At 42.2% G+C, this 21,747-nt stretch overlaps 1 protein-coding gene across 5 annotated transcripts in view; it reads left to right on the top strand.

Moving 5' to 3' along the window:
• ROBO3 (roundabout guidance receptor 3) overlaps nucleotides 1–20,266 on the top strand; it is a 384,723-nt gene extending 364,457 nt beyond the window's left edge. For all 5 annotated transcript variants that reach the window (XM_075190388.1, XM_075190386.1, XM_075190387.1 and 2 more), the window contains 19 exons: nucleotides 1,790–1,871; nucleotides 2,641–2,809; nucleotides 3,799–3,965; nucleotides 4,194–4,315; nucleotides 6,487–6,703; nucleotides 8,881–9,005; nucleotides 9,331–9,502; nucleotides 9,584–9,772; nucleotides 9,852–9,875; nucleotides 9,967–10,009; nucleotides 10,098–10,246; nucleotides 10,917–11,192; nucleotides 11,498–11,645; nucleotides 11,916–12,140; nucleotides 12,281–12,456; nucleotides 12,893–13,003; nucleotides 15,836–16,003; nucleotides 16,596–16,747; nucleotides 19,499–20,266. In XM_075190388.1, coding sequence (XP_075046489.1) covers nucleotides 1,790–1,871; nucleotides 2,641–2,809; nucleotides 3,799–3,965; nucleotides 4,194–4,315; nucleotides 6,487–6,703; nucleotides 8,881–9,005; nucleotides 9,331–9,502; nucleotides 9,584–9,772; nucleotides 9,852–9,875; nucleotides 9,967–10,009; nucleotides 10,098–10,246; nucleotides 10,917–11,192; nucleotides 11,498–11,645; nucleotides 11,916–12,140; nucleotides 12,281–12,456; nucleotides 12,893–13,003; nucleotides 15,836–16,003; nucleotides 16,596–16,747; nucleotides 19,499–19,510 — 2,727 coding nt within the window. In that variant the 3' untranslated portion in view covers nucleotides 19,511–20,266. The remainder of the gene's footprint in view (nucleotides 1–1,789; nucleotides 1,872–2,640; nucleotides 2,810–3,798; nucleotides 3,966–4,193; nucleotides 4,316–6,486; nucleotides 6,704–8,880; nucleotides 9,006–9,330; nucleotides 9,503–9,583; nucleotides 9,773–9,851; nucleotides 9,876–9,966; nucleotides 10,010–10,097; nucleotides 10,247–10,916; nucleotides 11,193–11,497; nucleotides 11,646–11,915; nucleotides 12,141–12,280; nucleotides 12,457–12,892; nucleotides 13,004–15,835; nucleotides 16,004–16,595; nucleotides 16,748–19,498) is intronic.
• Nucleotides 20,267–21,747: the final 1,481 nt, after the last annotated feature.

Below are 21,747 nucleotides of genomic sequence, written 5' to 3'. Positions count from 1 at the left end.
GATGATCAAGTGACATTATCTCTGAATCCCTCAATATATACTCAGTAAGATCTCAGAATTTACGTGTAGTTTTATAACACAGCTTATCTTTCTTTTCTTTTTCTTAAATGATAAAGGTTCCTAGTAGTTATCTTTGTAGATTTCCTCCCTTTCAGTCACAAAGTCTTCACTGAGCTGTAGGCGACTGTATTGTCACTAATTAGCAGATTGTGTGGTCTATGGCCAGGGTAGCACAAGTCAGATTGAATGGAGAGGTCTCCCGGGGTGAGTGACTGCTGTGCGGGGCTCTTATAGAGACACAGCGGGACCTCCACACTCACCTAATCAGTGCAAGGGAAAGACAAATACTAACTGGATAGGTAGAGCACAGGAACAGGGGAAAGGAGGGAAATATGTATTAGTAAATGCAGCAAAACTTTGTGCCAGATCTGTTCATTTTGCTTTTACTAAGTGAAAGCCAACACGGGTCTCCAAGGACATGACGGTCATTATAAGTGTGTATGTGTATATATATATATATGTGTAGATACACTTGTGTAATGTAGGTTGTAGGATCAGCAGGTGATGTAATGAGGGCCCATGGGGAAGGGCCCCCTTCGTAGTTGGCTGTGGTTTGCCATACACAGACTGGCAGGTGGGACCTATAAGTCACACACACTGAGGGTAGCTGCCCTCACCCCTAATAGTGAGAGTTAAATCTCTGTACATAATGAAAGGTTCCATCTGTCAGCGTCTGGCTGCGACACATTACAGCCAGCTCTGTACATCACAGTCCTGTGTTGACGACTTTACATTGAGGGATGTATGAGAGACACAGGGCCCGGACTCACATTGCCGGGTAAAATGCAGGTTACTCATAAATTACTTAGAAAACATGGCGTGTGCGCTAAATATTTACTTAAAAATTGATGCGGAAATTCAGTGGGGAGTGAAATTCTCAACGTTATTTCTGTTCCTTCATTGTGTCGGAGTCAGTAGGTTAATGCAACGGCCGTGTCCCTAAACAGCTGATCGCATCGCTTCACCCCAGCGGCAGCTCATCGCCCAGAATGCACTGTGTCAGGTAGATGGAGGGCTGTTAGGAGCTTATGGTCCTGGAGGAAGGGCTGATGGAGACTGGGAATTGTGCCCAGTGCTACGTTTATCTGAGATGCGGTCACACTAGTACCAGAGACGCAGTAACGCCGGCGCTACGTTAGCACCAGAGACGCAGTAACACCGGAGCTACGCTAGCCCCCGAGACGCAGTAACGCCGGAGCTACGTTAGCCCCCGAGACGCAGTAACGCCAGAACTCTCAGTAGTATGGGTATTTGTTACCCAGTGCGCAGATAGTAGAGCGCAGCCTTCTCTGGGTTTACAAACTGTGCAGTTAATGGATTCTGTGGCACAATATTTGATTTGCAAGTTTCCTGGGTTTAATTAGCACCTTTATACTCACAGCTGGATGTGTTTAATTGATTTTCTTCTATGTTTCTGTGCTCTGAAATATGTTCCCACTATGGAGGAAAAACTCCAGCAGAGATGAGAAGTGATCCTTTTATTAATCAAAGTATTATAATAATATAAACGTATGACGATAGTTATCATGGAGCTATCTGTTTCACTATCTTATACTGATAGAACATTGTTGAAATACTCACACGTGGTTAACAAATAAACGTCAGACGGGTAAAACAACACAATTATTATGTTTTACAAACGTAACCAGAACATTTAGAATAAAAACATTTCTCCGTTACGTTGTATAAATTATAAGCACTTGTATAATGACTGCATGTTGTATTTCAGGTGATAGACTCTGGCGTCTACGCCTGTGTTGCCACCAGTTCAACCGGAGAGACAACATGGAGCAGCTTCCTGGCAGTTCAAGGTAACTACAGTCCCTTATAGGGGGGTCTCAGGGACCCCCGACATTGTACATTAGTTATAAACCTCTATTAGGTCTCCTTGGCTCAGTGCTTTATGATTTGCCAGCAGTGTTCATATATCGTATATGTGGTAGTGGGAGAGGTACCCAGCGATTACATTCCTGTAGTGTTCAGGTATGATGCCCAAATCAATGCCAGGTTCCTGCAGCTGATATAAGCTAGTTGTTCCACTGACTGTAATGTATCTCCTGAAATACTCTGTGCACACGGAACAGAAGAAGATTCATCCTTAGTTGCTGTGGATTCAAGGACAGTTGAGTGCTGCCCCTTCAACGAGGTGACATGCCCCTGTCTAGTGTGACCACGTCCCCTTCTCATGCACATTTTTTCCCAAATTTAAAATCGATAATGTTGGGTGGTTTTCATAATGCTGCTGCTGCTGCCATTTGATAGATTCTTAAGGACCGGTCCTCCTTAGCAACCATGGAAACAGTCAATGCAGCTCATGGCTTGTTTCCATGGTTATAGATGTTGCTCAGGAGTTTCAGTCCTTAAGAATCTATCAATTGACAGCAACAATGTGTTTCAGGGTTTTTAAGGAGGTATTTCCGGCAGTAAACCTGTGTCATGTTTTAGGAGTTTTCTAATAGGGCGTATAAAGCATTTTAATGTGATCTGCTCAAAAATGAGTTTAATTTAACCTTTAAGGCCTCTTTATAAATGTTTCTGCCACATCATTTGCTGATTGTTGTTTTTTTTCTTGTCTTAAAGAAAAAGGTTCTCTGATCAACGTCCAGCTTTCTGAACCGAGTCTGGTCCCTGGTTCCCCTTCCAAACCCCTCGTCACCGACGTCACTAAGAACAGCGTCACCCTGACCTGGCAGCCAAACCCACAGGCCGCAAGCGCGCCAGTCTTATCTTACATCATTGAGGCGTTCAGGTAAAATCCCTGCAGTATTATTATTCCCGTCATCCCGTTCACTCCATTCTCTGGTGCTCAATCAACGCTCGCTGTACTGAGGGCATTAAAACATCTTGTGTGCTCTGGCTTTTGATAACACCCAGGTTACTGCTTGGTCTGAGCAGGAATTCCATAGCCGTCAGGTCATATTGGAACTTGTAGTTCTACAACTAGCGTAGAGGCTACGGTTGCCTACCTCTGGCTGTGGTAAGACAGATCTGGTGTGGCTGCACTTACACAACATACAGCTGTATAAATACAAATATCTAGACGAGAAATCTGCCCAGTTATTTTATATTTCAGAGAATCAATAAAAGTTTATAAGTAGACCTTTCCTTTTCATTCATATACAGTGAGGATTTACGACATAGTTCGGTAGGTTATGGGTGATCTCTACGATAAAATATAACCCCGGTATTTGGGACTATCGGCTCTCTGCCCTGGTGTTGGGTCAGCGCTTTCGCGTAAACATCATTCCCCAAGATTTATGGTGAGCGCAGGTGGGGAACAGTTTAGTCAGCACTGAAAAATTTCTACAAACACAAGAGGAAGGAAAATAAACCATAAATCAGGAGCGGGTCTGAATCGTGGAAGGAGTGGAAAGAAAATACAGAACACTGTAGTGGCCCCCAAGGATTGCGGGAAGGGAAAATCTAACCAAGTTCAGGTCATGTGACTCATGAATCATACACAAGGATGTAAAGATTAAATTAATTCAGTGATTAATCTATCTATCGACACGGAGGAGAAATGGTTCATTTTCACAAGAGCTGCAATTATGTTATCCTGTTAAATTTAAGGTACAGATTCAGTTCTATACTGGCACGCTTTCCCCAGTGCTGGTAGAAAGCTGGGACTACGCTACCTCTATATTACCACTTTAGTCCTCCCAACTACACTGTTGAACTGTTGCCTGACTCTAATTGTGCTACATTTTAAATCCCTCTCTGATGTGTGCCCTCATTCAGCCAATCAGCTGGCAGCACCTGGCAAACTGTCGCTGATAACGTGAAGGTGGAGAAACACACAGTGGTCGGTTTGAACCCAAACACAATCTATCTCTTCATCATCCGAGCGGTGAACTCGTACGGCCTCAGCGACCCCAGCCCTATATCGGAGCCCGTGCGCACCCAGGGTGAGTCCATAGGAAACCTAATGACAGAATCAGTCCAGGAATTACTACATTACAATTATTGTCATTCAGATTTGTAACAAGTGTAACATTCACCGTAGACTAAATATCTGCTACCATGTCTCATATTTTGGATTACTCTATGTAATACTACAGGACTCTTTCTGAACATGTCAATATGAAATACACACAATAATTCTTGTTTTGCTGAAAATCTTGTGTATTTTATAGATGTCAGCCCTACACGACAAGGCGTCGATCATCGCCAAGTACAACGTGAGCTCGGGGAGGTCGTAGTTCAACTCCAGAAACCGATAATTCTCACCTCTTCAACCGTACAGGTCACATGGACAGTAAGTCTCAATTTACCCCAAAATAACCACGGTTTGCTCAAACTTCTCTCTCGGAACCTCCGTTCCCATCACAGACACTACCGGTGAGGGTCTTATTAAGTTGAATGTAAATAGCGTTTTCGGGGTATAATACACTTTTCTTACTTCTGTGCAAACGTAGAAAGCACTAGTTCCGAAACTTGTGGTTCCAGCGCATGCTAAAAAATCATGTATTATAAGCCAAAAATGTAATTTACGTTCAGCTTAACATAAGCCCCTGTATCAGTACAAAATATTTGCTGGAATGTTATGATTTAAAACCACAAAAACATTTTTATGATATTTATTTCTGTCAGATAACCCTGCTGCATTCCTCTGACATTTCTGCTGTCATAGAAATGGCAATGATTAGCTATACTCCACCAAAATGGGACCCATTACGTGCCCCAGATGTGAGATTTCAAGAAGTGGCATCTTAATAAGATGTTTTAAATCAATATCCTCCTTTGACGTGAATTGTTGTCGGAAGCCACCATTACTGGCCCTGTTGTCCTTGGCAACCAGAGCAAATTCTAACTCATCAAAGACCCCCAGACTCCTAAGTGAATTTGAACACCCTCCCCCCCCCCCCCCCCCCCCCCAAGCAAAATGTTTGTCAATTAAGAGCTTGTATATTTTATTATCAGAACCTATAGCAAAAATTTCAGCTTACATTTATTTCTATATGCGGTTTGTTGCTGTTTTTGGTAGTATTTTCTTATATTTCTTTTAATATGTTGTATTTTCTAAACTTTATTGTTAATTAACAAATGAACGTAAACCAATCTAAGTAAAACAATAGAATGTTTACCCTTGTTCTGTCGCCTGTGATTTAAAGGTCAGTTTATCACATGTAACTGCTTTTACTTCTTGCTAATTCTTTGTACGGGAAATTTCTATTCAGTCTGCACCCCAGGGGTTTATGGGAGGGGGTAGTAAGAAAATGCTCTATAAGTGGAAATAGCTCAGTATTTGTGTTGGTTAGTCTGTACTTGTAATGGTACGAGATTATCAAATTGGTGGATGTGAGGTGGTAAATCTGCTGATACAATTACCGGCTTTGTCTTGTGTACAGCGCTGCGTTGGCAAAAGGGTGTTCAAGGAGGCAAAGGAAAGCAAACCGCTTTTTAATCATGTTCTTCTCTGGGTTTTATCAGCATGAAGTTGAGGAAAGACATTGTCTTATTTAATATAACTTGTGAGTCAGTCCGCTTTATTGCGGTATCCTAGAAACATGCGGAGCATTAACGATCGTATGAATCCCAGCAGTTGCTACCAAACGTCTTATTCCTGTTATGTGTAAACAAAATCAATTAAATACAAAAGGCCAAAACTATCTGATGACTTTACATAATCTGCAGATTAATAATCACAATATACCTCAGTACGAGTCATTGGGGTGGTCTCTGTTATATGTGGGGGGATCTTATTGCTAAACATTGTTTTTGCGTCTTATTTTCACGCAGCTAAACTTTATTTTCTCATGTTTTTATGAATTTGACATAGTCAGATATGTAGTTTTATTAACATTTTCACAAAAAAACAGAAAAAAACACCATTAGATTGAATATTTGAAAATAGGGTGTAAACAATATTTGTATTTTTTTTATATTTAAAATATGAAATGTCATCTGTACCCGACATCTGTGCTAGGAAATTGTACAGAGGCTAAAACAGTTGTTATTAGAAGTCTATCAATAGCTTCTTTTTTTTTTCATACTAATAAAAGATATAATTAAGTCATGATCACTAAATCTTCAATGAGTGAAAGTGATAATGTATTAATACGTATTTATGATAAAAAATAATAAAGACAAAAATTGACAGTGTAGGGACTAAAGATTTTTGGGGTACGGAATTTGTCAGTAATAAATTCTTAAACAAATCATTTTTACAAATCTTCTTTTAAAAGATTCTTTAACGTTCTATAACCCCCCGACCACAGCCTGCGGCTCTCCAGGTGTTGTGAACCTACAATCCCAAACATGCTTTGCCAGTCAATAGCCAGCCATAAGCTGGCAGGGCATACTGGGACTTGTAGTTCCACAACACCTGGAGAGCCTGTTATAGAAGAATAACCTGGCATGTATGTAATACATTCCTGTTGGCGCCTGTTTCCACGTGCATTAATCTCCGCTTCTCGCTATTTGCAGGTGGATCGGCAGGCTCAGTTTATACAGGGGTACCGGGTGATGTATCGGCCCAAATCCAGTATTTGGGTGGTGCAAGATGTCAAATCCCCGGCCGAACGCAGCGCCATCCTTGTAGACCTGAAGAGAGGCAAAGAGTACGAGATAAAGATTCGCCCTTATTTTGATGAGTTCCAAGGAATGGACAGCGACGTCCTGCTGGTCCGCACGCCGGAAGAAGGTAACGGGGGAGATTGTACTGTGAGAGGTGTCAGGTGGCTGTGAATAAGGTGACGACAGCCTGGGGACCCGCTAATTGGAAAGCTCTTGAGTCTACACTGCAGATGGAAGTAGTTAGAGGCGATAAGAGGAGATTGAGTGTCAGCTTATCATTTGGTGACACAAAGACAATCTCCGGAGAGATAGGGCGACTTGGCAGTGACACTATGTAACAGTATAGAAAATAAATCACCTAGCAAAGCAAGTTTGTTACTGACACACGAAGAGATCTTGTATGAATATCTAACGTCTGTACGCCACTCACAACATTGTATCTGTACACAAACCACTTAGCGTGAGGAGAATATCACAAAGACTGGTGTCTGAAACGTCATTTCCCTGTAAGATTATAAAAAGGTTCTGAGCTCTCCCGTCAGGAATGTTTTTGCGTAACCGCGAAAACATTTTACTCCTCGCTGCTAAACTAAAACATTATCTGTCCTATTGTGGTACAGAGTGACGTTACCTTAAACATTCTTGTCTTCTGACGCTCTGTGTGTTTTATTTGTCAAAATATCTCAAATGCAACAGAGAAGCTGAATACTAAAGTGGAGAAAGTGGCAGAGACTGTTTGGATAGAATGGGGAGAAAATGTTTGTGATATCATGGGTGAAATATTTTTTATACGATGGAAACTGCAGTTTGTGACAACACGAAGCTTCAATCTCCTCCCGATGTTATTTAGCCTGCAGGTTTTTTTTATATATATATATAAATATTTGCACAAGCTTAGGGAATACACCTTGTAAAACACTTTGTAAATAATATAACCGGCTCACATTGGCTAGGAGAAGAATTCACTGTCATATTTCAGATTTTATTTGCTTACATCATGAAATTAAAATGGATTTATTCAGTAATTCCATACTTGCCTACTCTCCCGGAATTTCCGGGAGGCTCCCGAATTTTGGGGAATCCTTCTGAGCTCCCGGAAGAGTAGGCAAACCTCCCGGACTCTGTAAAATGGCGAAATTAACGGCATTGAATTTTTGTATTTTATAGTAGAGACGGGCTATAGTGACGTAAAAAAGTAGTCGTCCCCCTCCTACCCTCGGTCACATGATCTGTACTCCGGGGTCTCCCTGAGTACAGATTTAAAAAGTAGGCAAGGATGAGCAATTCTCCTCACTGATCAACACAGCATTGTTTTTCTTTTACATCTGAAATGAGACTAACTTAATTTCTTAGTTACAAATGAAAGGGCAGAATCTAAATAATTATATAAGAGTTTGACCCCTCTGCCAACATGCACCTGAAAATCCAAGAGGGTGTCAGAAAGAAAAGAGTTGTTGAATTAAAATGACTTTAATACATTTATCCCCAAATGTTCTTTCAACTGTGATTTTTGCACACTGCTTGTGCCCCTGCGTGGGTTTAGTTCTATTGTTATAAGACTTATGTTATGGGCTTTTCCTTTTTTTCTTTGATAAGGGAAATAGGAAAAAAAAAATTGCAATAAAATTAAAAAAAAAAAAAAAAAAGAAGATCCTTGCAAACGATATTCAGCGACTTTAATAGCTAAATTTAAAACGGCAATGTCTTGAAGGGAAAGTTTTGCCCTTAAAAGACATTGCCTTTTAAATTTAGCTGTCAAAGTCACAGAGTATCATGGATTTGCAGAAATTGCAGTTTAATACATTTACCCTTTGGAGTTTACTGAGGTGTTTTGGCCATCTGTTTGGCGCACACCTAACACTGCGCATCATCCCAAGGACACTATCCATACCATGAAGCATAATGTCTTGGGGGAGGGACCTACAGAGCGGCTGGGTGTGGCCATCTGACCAGCCGCTACCAGTGATCCTACGGTGTAACATTAGCGTGGTCCACATACAGCATAATTAGCCGTCAAACTGACAGTGTGTCCAGGCAGCTTTATATTGTGAGCTCCTGAGAACAGACACCGCAAGACAAGATGAAATCCGCCAGCATATGAAGTCTTTTTTTCCTGTTTAATTAATATGCACACATTGGGAAATGATATCTATAATTGTTCTTGGTTGTCTGAACATGAGACAGATATTTTAACTCTTGACTAGTCCCAGCGCTGTCATTTTTTTCTAGATATTTTAATTACTCTGTATTTATGGCGGTTGCTGTAGAGATGTAAAATCCACAACTATCTCTGTCGTTTCCCAGTCCCCAGTGCGGCGCCGCAGTCAGTCGCTGTGGTCACGGTCGGAACCAGCAACAGCACCAATATCAGCATTACGTGGGAACCGCCGCCCGTCGAGCACCAGAACGGGATCATCCAGGATTATAGGGTGAGTTATAGAGGTCAATGTGAAACAGAAATACAGGAATAGGAATTATACGTGTTTAACAAAAAGATTAATCCAGAGTTTCTCCTCCGTTTTGTATCACATAGCGCCCTTTAATGATGGTAAAATGTTTGCTAAGAAGCTTCTCCTCAATTTTATACCAGTACCAATGATTCCCCTATGTCTGGGAATGGTTACAAAATACTTGTTTACAATGTTTTATTCATTCCTATAAGAACCGTATACAGAACTGTATACTATAATTCTTAGTGCCCCTCGATTCCTGTAAATCCAGCACTAAGACGCAGTTTTCTTGATTTTATCCCAGATTTGGTGTTTGGGAAATGAATCGCGCTACCATATAAACAGGACAGTGGACGGCGCAATGCACAGCACCGTTATACGTGGTCTGGTCCCGGGGATTCTTTACCACGTGGAAGTTGCTGCGTCAACCAGCGCTGGTTTTGGAGTAAAAAGCCAGCCAATCACCATCCAGATCAGTAAGTGTGTGACCCCGTGACCTGTACGGGTGTGTTCCTGTGCTGTGCCAGTTGTACCATCTTCCCTTCTGTTCTGCCCAGAAGCGTCTTCGGATCATGTGCCCGTCAGCAGCGGTGATAACGTCAGTCTGACGGAGCAGATCACGGACGTTGTGAAGCAGCCTGCGTTCATCGCGGGCATCGGTGGGGCGTGCTGGGTGATCCTGATGTGTTTCAGCGTCTGGATATACTGCCGCAGGAAGAAGAGGAAGGAGCTGAGCCATTATACAGGTGAGGGTTATGGTGATACAGTGACAGTCAGTGCTGGATGGGTTTATGAAACTAACATACCTTTCTCTTTGTTCTGTAGCTTCCTTCGCCTACACCCCAGCAGGTAAATGCACATTTACATCTTATCATGTGTGGCTTATATCTGTCCATATTATTGAGTTACATAATAATATCTTGTCTGTATTTTCTTACAGTGTCTTTTCCACGCACAGATGGCTCCAGCCACATAGCGTCCAGGTGAGAGGGGGTCACATACTCGGCCTGTAACGCACATGGTATCTGTACGATGAGATCGGTGTTAGATCTTGATATGTCTTCTCCATAGACCCGGAATGCTGGCCACCAGCACATCCAACTACCCCTGGCTGGCGGACTCCTGGCCCGCAACCAACCTTCTGAGAAACGGCAAGCCAAAGGAGACCGCCGTCACCTGCTGTCCTGGAAACCACAACCCTGGGGAGAGATATTATAATGGTAAGTGATAAGACCCCATCTCTGCGCCCGCACTGTACAGTAAGAGGCCAAAGAGAAATTCTATTCATTTACGTAACAAGATGAAATATTTCATTGTTTTATATGGAGAGAGTCGCCCGCTTCCTGTCTTCCAAACCTCGTGAACTTGTTACGTTCTTTTCGATCTGTACTTTGCTCAGATTTCAGGGTTTTCCTTAGTCAGCTGTCTGAAACAGGAAGATGCTTAAAATTTGTCCTGTTTTTAGTTACCTTTGAGAATCATCTATACTCATCTCCACAAATCTAAGACCGGAGGGATCCCAAACATGAGCTTGTACAAGGAGAGTTCATGGTTGTTTGCTTTAAGATCAGACATCGTTTGAACAAATACAAGTTAGAGGTCCATCCAGACATTACTTAACGTTAATCAATAGACTGATTATTCTATTAATTCCATTAAGAGTTACTGAGAACCCAAAATGTAACAATTCATATCCCATGAAGAAATAGAGATCAGTCGGTTCGTGTAATAAGACACAACATAGAGATCAGATCAGTGCTGTTGGTATATTAGATGGATGTTGATGTAATTAGCCCGTGTACTAATCTCGGAATTCTCGTTTCTCATGAAAGATAAACATGGTAAGATTAACTTAAGTATTTGGAATGGTTTGACTTTTGTTTTGGACAGATGCCGGGATCTCAAACTACATTGCCCAGACGGAGAAATTTGGGACGGGCGTCTCGGACGGTCCCATCTACAGCACCATAGATCCCACCAGTGACGACATGAGGACCTTTAATGGTGCTTTCTCCCAACATACTACTCCCTACGCCACCACCCCGGTCGTACCATACGGAGGACAGAACCTACGTTCCCCTGATTCGGAGGAAACCGCGTGGAACGCCCAGCCTGGGACCTCCGGAATCCTTTATGCGCAGCCCGAGCGGAACAAAGTAGAGAACGGTAATTCAAAGTATTTTCAAAAAGTGGGGCGAGTACGTACTCTGCGTTCTACAGGCTCCATGTCTTAGATTCCTCTGTATATCACTGAAATTGAGTCGGAGATTCCTCCTTATGTCCGGCTCAATCCCCAGTCTGTGAAAATAACATCTGTTCAGTTGCGCAATATCCGTAGCATTTAGGGGCAAACTTCTGACAGCTGCTCAGTTCCTACATAATTATCTGTAAAACCTTTGACTGAGAGTTGTTCTATAAACTAGTGCCAAGTTATTACAATTATAGATCTCATTTTTCTGGATTTCATTTAGTTCCTAAGGCTGGAAAACAGAAGTCTATGGGGAAACCAGTAAAAACCCCTTCCCTGAACTGGACGGAGATTCTGCCGCCCCCACCGCCAGCCAACGAGCTGAACCAGTTCCAGGACGACGATGATGACGACTCAGACATGGAAATGAAGTAAGCGCTCTTCCAGCTCTCGCTTATGTTCCGGTTGTCTGTTAGGCTGCGGCGAGCCAGGAGATTTCTGGCAGCCGCTTAGTTTGTGTTTAGCCGCTTTAATGTAAGATGCTGCTGTTTGTAGACTCCACACTTCATACAATAACTTGGAGGCGTTCCCTAGAGGCACGTAGTTTCCGTTTGTAAAGCTAATGAATTAAATTTAAAGCTTTGTGAATGTTGCATAACAACGATACATGGTCAGATTGTAATAATGTTATTATTGTACAGCTCAGACACAGAGGAATGGTGCCCCCCCTTACCAGAACGAACCTATTTGATGGAAAATATACCAGAAGATTGCCCCCCTCCACCTCCACGCGGAGAGGCCTCATCTCCGGCTCAGTCCTACGGGCAGCAGTCTACGGCCACCCTAACCCCGTCCCCCCGAGAGGAGATGCATGATTCGGGGGATATCCCGAGACTACAACAGTTTGAGCTTCCTCCTCATCCTCGGTGAGAACCTTTATGTAACCCAGACCGTGTATATATGTTACGGGGTCTGCAGCCCACCCCCGACAGGTCACAGAGGTGGATAAGATAGGGACAAATGGTTATCCCTTCATTTTAAAAATGGTCTTTGTTCCCATGTTTAGGAGGTTTCCAGCTGGATCGGTCCCCATCCCCAGAGCCCCCAGCCCCCCTCTGACACAGTCTAATCCCAGTCTCCACACAATGGCAGAGGCTGGCGAGGCGCCAAGGCACGGACACAAGCGGAACCTCAGCCAGAACCCAACACTCAGCGCGGAGAACGTCAGTTTCCCCAACACAGGTCAGTACCTGGTGACGGAACATGAAATAACTGTGTATATCGCTTACAACAGGTAAACAGCTGTAATTAGAGACAGAGACAACTTGTACAACAATGAATTAAGGCAAACCAAGAATCCAATTCTCAAAATGTAATCAAAGAATAAGAATTGTTGTTGATAAATATAAACCAATAGCTTTTCCTGTGATTATTCTCTGTTTGATATAACCCTCAATGTACTACAAATGTCACAAACTGTAGGATCAGGAATGGTTCTGATCACCTTGATTTATGCAACATATGGTAGTGAGTAAGGGTCATGATATTCAACGCTGTCGAACCAGTTATAACCAACGTATGACGCATGCAACTCGCAATAAGGGATTAACGCTAGACCGTTATTGCAGAATTCCTTTGTCTGACGATATTTTACATATTGTTCTCACTGTGTACCCAGGAAAACCTCAGCCCGTCTCAGGAGACAATCTCATGGGTACCCCTGGACCAAAATTGAAATCGAACAAGAAATCAAAGTCGGGCCACTATCGGAGGGAGGCGAAGCAAGGAGGTTCGTTGTTCAGTTCCTTCTCTGTCCTTAGTATGAACAACGCATTCAATTTACATTTGTAGTAACAATTCTGCAGTTATATAATCACACTGGAGAACACTTATGTAAATGTGTAAAAGGCGAACGGAACATGTGCCCTAGTTGTTAATACACAAATGCTGTTTACATTTTATCAATGACCCCCACATTGCTTTGTGCCCCCCTGCACAGCATTAATATTAAACATTCCCCTCTCCCGAACACTCCTGGGTATCTTTTTATTTTCCATATAATTATAAATTCCTACTGTTATATAAGTACATGAAGTAGCTGCTCAGGATGGGTCTGTCTTCCATCTAAACCTTGTCGAAATTGGACATTGTGTCTTTTGTTTTAAAGAACCTAAAATAGCTTGTTATCTAATATATATAAGCCTAGTGGCGTGTGTTAGTGTGTGTGTGTGTGTGTGTGTGGAAAAAACTATTTTCTCAGAAAGGGCTCATCCAATTGACCTGAAATTTGGTATACTGACATTTGACAAAAAAATTATAATAGTGAAGTCAGTTAACTTCCATCATCCCCCCCTTCCCCTCGTGGGAGGGGAAGTAAAGGCTAAATTTACCAGTTGAGGGCTCAAACTTTTGACCGTGTGGGTATTTATTTACCAGAGCCTGTGTTTGGTCATGGACAATTGTATGTCGCATTTTCACGAGTACGGAGAAGCAGTGATGTGAAAGTGCAGGTTATGAATACTGCCCTTCAAGGAAGACTGATTGAGCACAGCGATAAGGTGTTTAACAGAAACGTTGTGTATCGAGAGGTTTTAGAACAGTAAGAGGATGAAGTTGAAGGATGAGGTGATGGAGAAGAATGATGAGGTGGTGACATGTGGACAAAACCACATTGAAAAAGGGCGCTTACGTCGGGAAGTAACGCTCTTCCCCTGAGGAGGCCTGGCCCAGCCCCAAATACATGACAAGAACCTTTTTAACACCTTAAGTAGCTTGATTTGACTAGAATGCATGAGTATCATGCACGGGTTAACTTGTATATTTATAACTCTGTACAAAAGTTACTAATAATATCCACAGATCAGCTATTTATATAGCGCCACTATTTCCACAGCGCTGTACAGAGAACACACATCAGACCCTGCCTCATAGGAGCTTACAGTCCAATTCCCCTAACATACAAAGACAGAGAAACTAGGGTAAATTTAATGGCGATTAACCTACTAGTATGTTTTTGGAGTGATATATAGGCAAACAGAAGATCATATAAGGTCGTAATTGATGGTTGGGGGGGGGGGGGGGGGGGGATTTTTCCTGTACCCAGAGCACTTCCTGTGTCAGTGTAAAGCGCTGCATTTGGCTGATAACAAGGAAATAGCGGAGTGACAGGATTAGAATCCAATGTGGTAAGACAGATGTCTGCCCAAACTAGATGTTATCCGACCACTCGGCTCTTGGGTAGTGTTGCCGGATCAGTTTGGCGACACCTGTCCTGTTAGTGCAGCGGAAGATGACCTCACAACCAGCCGAAAGCAATTACCACCACGTCCGATAATCATTTATTCTAATAGGTTATTATTGGGCGCAAGGGTCACATGGAGCTACAAATCTTGTGACTTTGCAGTGTCTGTGGCCCCCAAACGACTGCAGGGCCCAACAAGGATCCTGTTCAAATCGGTTGGGCTCAAAAAGTGTAAAATGTCACGTTCTGTGAAGGGATGGAAAATTTGCCATATACACCTCCGCTTGTTATTAGTAGCTCTGAGAATAAATAACTTGTGTTCTACAGTTAGTTGCGCGTTAAATTCTTGTTTATAATTATGATGCAGTTTAGCAGCCACAATAGTAGATTGGGATTATAATATTTCTCCACAATTACAGTAAAACCAAAAAAAGTTTGATACCAAAATAGATCCCCCCCCCTTACTAATGATCCCCCGCAGGGATCGTTTTAGATATTGGACTATTCAGTTGCTGTATAATTAATGTTCTTTTCCTGTTACGGCAGCATTAAATCTTATACTCCAGTGAGTAATATAAACCTATTTGTAACTATAATGTAATATTGGGTATATTCTGTCTTCTTAGACATTCCTCTCAAACAATAGGTGAAACATTCTCTCCAATACAGCCCCCAAATTTATCAGCCTCGTACACGCACGGCCCCCCCCCTTCCCCCGTCTCCGAGGAGAAACCAGAATTAAAATCACTTGAAATCCTATCTCCTATATCGGTTACATCTGAAAGTAATTAGCAAGTCACTATTCTCACTTAATGGATTGTCTGTGTCGGGGTTACAGTTTCTTTCAAATGGGAATTTGGGGAATTTAGAGTCGGACGAGTTAAACGGGAGATTACAGGGATTTCCTGCAGATTGTTGGCAGTAAGAGAAACAGAGATTCTGCCAAGATGGATTTTCACTATTACAAATATTTATATAAAAACTCCACCTCATTTCTGAACGTAGTCCTCAAACCCATTGGAATAAATAATAACATGTGCATAGGGCTGTCTGGATGCTGTGTCATCATTATTTAGAATATTGCAGTAGATCTGAAGTGTAAATGTGGATTCGATGGGGGTTGTGGGCGGAAACACAGACATGCAAATTGCAGTCATTGGCCAACTAGATTTTCCAAACAGACCGATCAAAATCCAATGGATGCTGATCAGACTCGATTGGTTTTCTCAATTGTTTTGGCCCCACACAAGGAGGAGCAATGTTGAATCCTTTTAGTCATAAATCAGATTGACAACTTGATTGCTCACACAGAAAGTATGTTCTCTACACAGTTGTTCAGTAGCTCCAACACATATAATATATTCACTTGTCCTCGCGTAGATCTCCCACCGCCACCAGAGCCCCCTCCCGCTGATGAAGAGCCAAGTTCCCCCCGCATGGAGTGCTCCGCCTCATCGTTGGAGCGAGATACGAGCGCTACGTCCTCCGTGGAGAGAAGAGCCGCCACGGGGCGAGGAAACGCCACACACCCACTTCACCACAGAGAAGGTACACGCAGAATCTCTTACTCCACTTTGTGTCGGGATCTGTGCGGTGTAGGAAGAATAAATATTGTGCATTACAAGCAGGGACGCGGCTTAGTGTATAGGGATTAACTGGACAAAGAAGATAAGTCTATGCAAAGCTTTCTATAGTACAAGTACCAGTATGTAGAGCACTTTATGCTTCCACAGAATACATTACAAGCCAAGATTTTGGCATGGACGGGGGACAAAATAAGCAACAAGTGTTATAATAAGACATTAAAATATAGTAAATGTTTTTAACATTTAAAAAAACTATTTTTAAGTCTCATTACTGCTTGAAATGAACATTTTGTGCTCGTCTGCAGAAGGGGGTGGGGTGGGGGGAGGGAGTCAAAGATAGGCCGCAGGGGCTGATCGCAGCTGCTGATTGGTCCCTCAGCTGACAACCAGTCCCGGTCTTCATCCAGTTAGAATACTCCGCTCCCGCCATAGGTGGCATCGCAGCCAGATGTAACCAATAACCACCACCCAGACAGCTGATATGTGACCGCTGTTTGCATTAAAGTTAAATAGGAATTCTAGTGCACTAAACAATTCCTCCTGTTCTCTTCTAGATGAAGAAATCATTCCATACAGTAAACCCAACTTCCTGTCCAGGAGTCAGCTCTCCAGTAATTGTTCCACGTCAGGAAGCAGCTCTTCCCGGGGGTCCGCAGGATCCAGGGGTCACCCATCGGGCAGGAGCAAAACCGGAGACCGGAAAGAGGTACGTGAGGATCCTGGTACCGAGAGACGGTCACACAGACAGTAAAGATAAATATTCAGATAAGTCTATCTGCTAGAGAGAAAGCCATCTGTAATATTAAAGCTTTGTATATTGTTATCGATAGTCCTTTACAACCTGCCCGATGCAGGCGGTCACATGTTTTAGATCCAAAACGTCTACTGGGCAACCCAAGGACCAAATGTGGCCCTTTCATGCTGTATGTGGCCCCCTAGTTCCCTGAGAACTTCTATAGCTCCATTATATGAAATCATATTTTCTTAGATCCTGCATGTAAGCATGTATTTATATCATACATAAAGACACAATGTACATAGATGTGAATAATCATATATGTAATAGAAGCAGGGTTGGATCATACATTTAGAATAGTGCAGACTATAAAGTACGGCCGGTTTCCTCTCTCGTTATCTCGCAGTTTTACGTTTCAATCGCTCATCGAGTTACTCTCTATACAGCCTCATAGACACTTTCAGCAGCTTTAACTCTTTGTGTTGATTGAGAACATAAACGTATTGTTCAGTTTTCACCACCAGAATATTAGCGTTCTTTAATGGTGGCAAATGTGGATCATTCATTACATGTAACTCACTTACTGTGGAATTCACGTTGGAGGGAAAGTAGAAGACAGATATCAGGAGAATATGTCAGCACAGTGTTCTACCCGTAGACCGGTCCACAAAGCTGCATCCAGTGGCCTCTAAAACAAGTTAATCCCTAAGTAGCTGCAGTAGATATTTAGTTCCAGTAAAAGTAATTTCTGTTGCCTCTTATAACACAGAACGGCGCCTTGTCTTTATATCATAAAGCAGATTTGTGCATTATTATTGCCTTGAGATGCGACGCAAACAAAGGGCAATGAAAAGAACCATTTCTGTCTGATAATATAAAAACATGACTAAAAAGCACAGAGAGAAGACAAATATAATGCACTGCATTTAGTAACGGTTCCATGAGGGTGCACACGAACCAATAAATTAGTGATCTGAAGATGCAAAACCCCTTTAACTTATATATAGTCTAGTTGTTAGTATGTTGCAATCTGCAGAGCTCCTAGTCACCGACTAATCATCATCCACAGCAGTATCCACAATACTAAAGACACAACCACATTGTAATTGTCATTTTTCTAGCAGAAATTAGAAAACTTAAAGCAAACTTCTGATGAGCAACATTAACTTAACTACACAGCTAACTGTAAAACCATTTTGTAAATGTTATCCTTCAAGCCAGTGGTTTTTTTCTCTAATGAAACACATTGCAGGGATCTCTTCCACCTAATTATACACAATCATATCTTCTTGACAGCTCGTATGAGGCAGATCTCCTCTCTGTAGGAGCCCTGCTATCTGCTGACATCAGAGGACAGGTCTCGTCCTTTGACCACTGTCTCAGTGAGGGGTGTAACAGAAGCCCCCAGCCCTTTGTAGCGGAAGGGCTGCTCTCAATAGCAGATCTGGTTACCTGTCCCTCGCTCAGGTTTCCCGCTGCTTTTCCCAACAGCAAAAAGACCCTTTTTCATCTTCATTAAAATCTCAACAAAATGAACTTCAAAGATCCTGAGAGGCAGCGGAACAGAGAGTCTGAGAAACCCAATCACACCAGCCCTGAAAACAACCCCACTCTCTCTCCCAAGAGAAATATTTGCTTTTTCTGCCCCTTGCTGCAGGTGACAGGGGGGGTGTGATGGATTTATCTGTGTCTTAGAGGATCAGATCACACTATACTCATCCTGTGGAATGTCTGCGTTATTAGACGTATCTTTATCACTAATATCAGCATCTATGTCTAGATGTACAGAATACAGCTAGAACAATTCTGTAACGACCTGTGTTACAAATAAAGACTATTATATACATCAAAAACACACCTCTATTAGATCACAGCACTACCGAGTATAACCCACAAGGAATAACAAACTACGCTGTAAAATAGGTCATTTAATAATCCGAGAAACAGGGATTTACTGCAATATATTTTAATGCTTAGAGCAGACGTTTCCCTTACAATCGACTCCCGTTTCCGCAGATGGAACAATCGTTAAATTATTGGGAGCGATTGAATACTGGACTTTTGCCCATTTGAGTCCTACTAACGTAGAACATGTTACATTGTACCCAGCGAAGTCGTTTGCAGGTCGTGTTAGAATTCTCGGACCTCATATCTCCAAATGATGACACATAAGTAATGTGACCCCCCCCCCCCCCCCCCCCTGCTCAGAAGAACGGAGGGATAATTAGCAGTAATCTCATCTGCCTTTGCCCCCAGGCCCCTGAAGTCCTCTTACGTTTCAGAAATATTCAGACAGCTGCCCCCAGATTTATGGTTATTGCGGAGTTACCCCAACATCACTGTCTACACACGAGGACCCACTGGGGTGTAAAGTATCGTCTGCGTGTATCCTGATACCAGTGTTACCCAAATAAATCAACCACTTCTGCTCTGACGCCATTAGTGGACAGAGAGAAGACTGATGAAACTCCCAATAACAATATTATACCGCTCAAAACTGAGAAAGATCATTACATTCGGCCAGTGGTCCTAGCATCAGAATCACATGCTTCCAAAATATATATAATGACATGAATTAACCAGTTACATTAATTAATTACTTGAATTAAACAGTTGTCCCACCCTGATTGGGGGGGTTCTTAGGCCTGGGCCTCCCTTGGAGGTCTGTGGCAAATAGTTATATGAGAAATGATCATTAATTTTGCTGTTTTTTCCCCCTAGGAGAAAAGATGAAGAGATCTCGGCCTTGGATGGGCGATGAGAACTTTCCTGCCGAGACGTCGTACGAGGAAATATTTTGTCAAAGACACTTTAAAACTTTTCCAGTATTGTCCGTTCATTACTTATTTATGGATCCCCTTTTTCTGGACATTTTTTGTTTGTTCTTTTTTTTCTCCATGTAAATAATATGCCTGTTTCTCGGGACCAGGGCTTTCTGGACACTGGAGGAACGTACTATATTTATAAAGTTACAAAAAAAAAAAAAAGCAAGTTGTACATTAAGATTTTGCTGTTTTGAATGTGCCAAGTTTTCTAGTAAGTATGATATGTTTGCACTCATGCGTGTACAGAACGACGTGACAGAAAAAGCACAAGGCTTTATTGCATGCGGTCCCAGCGCAGAATAGGAGCCGGAGGAAGCCTACGACGTATGTACGCGGAACCAAGGCCAGAGCCGCCAGGGACATTACGGTGGCGATTAGTGACTTCAGCCATTCTCCTTTAATGAGACCCGATGACAAAAAGGTGTCTGGATCCTAAAGTACGTCCACAATTTCATATGACAATAAAAACGTCTATGGCAGGAAGCACGTGGGAGGAGCCTAATGTGACGGTGCTTAAGAAGAACCGTCTGTATGACGGACAACCCTTAGTCTATCACGAGTTACATTGTTCTACTGTTCAGGCAGCGTCATGTAACTGCACTTGTGATAGGCTCGAAATGACATTTTGTATGCTACAAATAAAGATTTTTGCTAAACATTCTAACAGTTCTCTCATTGTGAATGGAGCCGTTAACGTGATAGATTAATTGATTAAAAGTAAGACTTACTTTACCAATAGTGACTTTTGGTGGAAAAATTTACACTGGGCCGCAGCAACCAATCACATGCTTGCTTTCATTCCATAACTTGTAGTAGCAGATAAAAGCTAATGGCTGATTGGTTGCTGTGATTCTGTGCAAATAAATCAACCTAAAAGGAGCCAGTTTGTAATTATAGTTTTAATTTAATATGGAGGGAGGGGGGGCAATGTTTTTTTATATTTCCTAATGCAGTTCACCATGGAAAGCTTTTAGTCGGTGGCTAAATTGAAACCTCCAGAAACAGTGACCACAGCAATCTGTAAAAGTTTACATGCCAACATACTGTACATAAGATAAGAGGGAACATAAGACACAATACATTGCTAAGTTTAACTATTATTATGGTGGATAAATCATGAAAGTGCCAATGATATATCCCGCACCTAGAACACTGAAAAAGTTGTCGCAAATGTTATCTAGGAGATGCAGAGAGCAAACCGGAGACGTCCTCTCCCAATGTGCCTCACGGTGGCCTGGAGCAGCAGGTGTGAGGCCATTAGGACCCGCAGTCTCTACAAAATAAGAGACTGGATCCAGGAAGGAGAATTCCCCAAAATTCGGGAGGCTCCTGGATGTTCCAGGAGACTAGGCAATTATGGGCGATGGTCCGGGACAAAAAGACGATAAAACCAAATTCTCCATAATAAATAATATTGTCGTTATGTAGTATTGTGACAAATGACTTTATATATTTACCCTCGCTAGCATTAAATTTCATTTTATGCTAGGACAATATACTTTCATTACTGCTGTTATACTGCAAATACTATAAACTCCTCATCTGTGATCCCGTTACAGGGTGCAGACGGAGCTGATTACTGCAGTGAACAGAGTGTCCTGGAAAAGAATCTTGTTGTTTTTTTTGCAATTATATTAAATACACCGAGCTTTTCACACTGTGTCCTCTTCAATGCTCAGATACTGTAATTATGTTGGGCACAGAGGAAGCAGATACTCTGGGTGAGGGATTGTTCAGACGAGCGGTTAATGAGTGTTCAGTGAGGATTCGCTCACAAGGTTTCCCAGATCGTACACAGCACGAGTAAACTCTTCTGAATGGGGATCTCAGATCCCAAAGCTTCCGCCCCTCTGCTGTTCAAAACAAGAGCCGTAAACCGCTGGAATATCGGAATATGACCTGTGGCTTGTCCCAATGTTACATTAGAAGCTACTTAGGATGCCTAGTGTTACAGCAACCTTGTACTTTTATATGGTCATGGAAATTCTCAATGACTTCTAATATCCTTATATATAAAACTATGCAATACTTTATCCTATATGTAAACTATAACTTTTATCATGACACAGCGAGTGGTGACGTTACCATTCTGATACACTTGTCTATTTTGGGGCACATTTATCAATGTTCTCAAAGTGATAAATA

The sequence above is a fragment of the Mixophyes fleayi genome, chromosome 11 (genome assembly GCF_038048845.1).
Source record: "Mixophyes fleayi isolate aMixFle1 chromosome 11, aMixFle1.hap1, whole genome shotgun sequence".
Classification (NCBI taxonomy): Eukaryota; Metazoa; Chordata; class Amphibia; order Anura; family Limnodynastidae; genus Mixophyes; species Mixophyes fleayi.
Note: the sequence above shows the minus strand (reverse complement) of the source record. Positions and strands in the feature narration are given on the sequence as shown.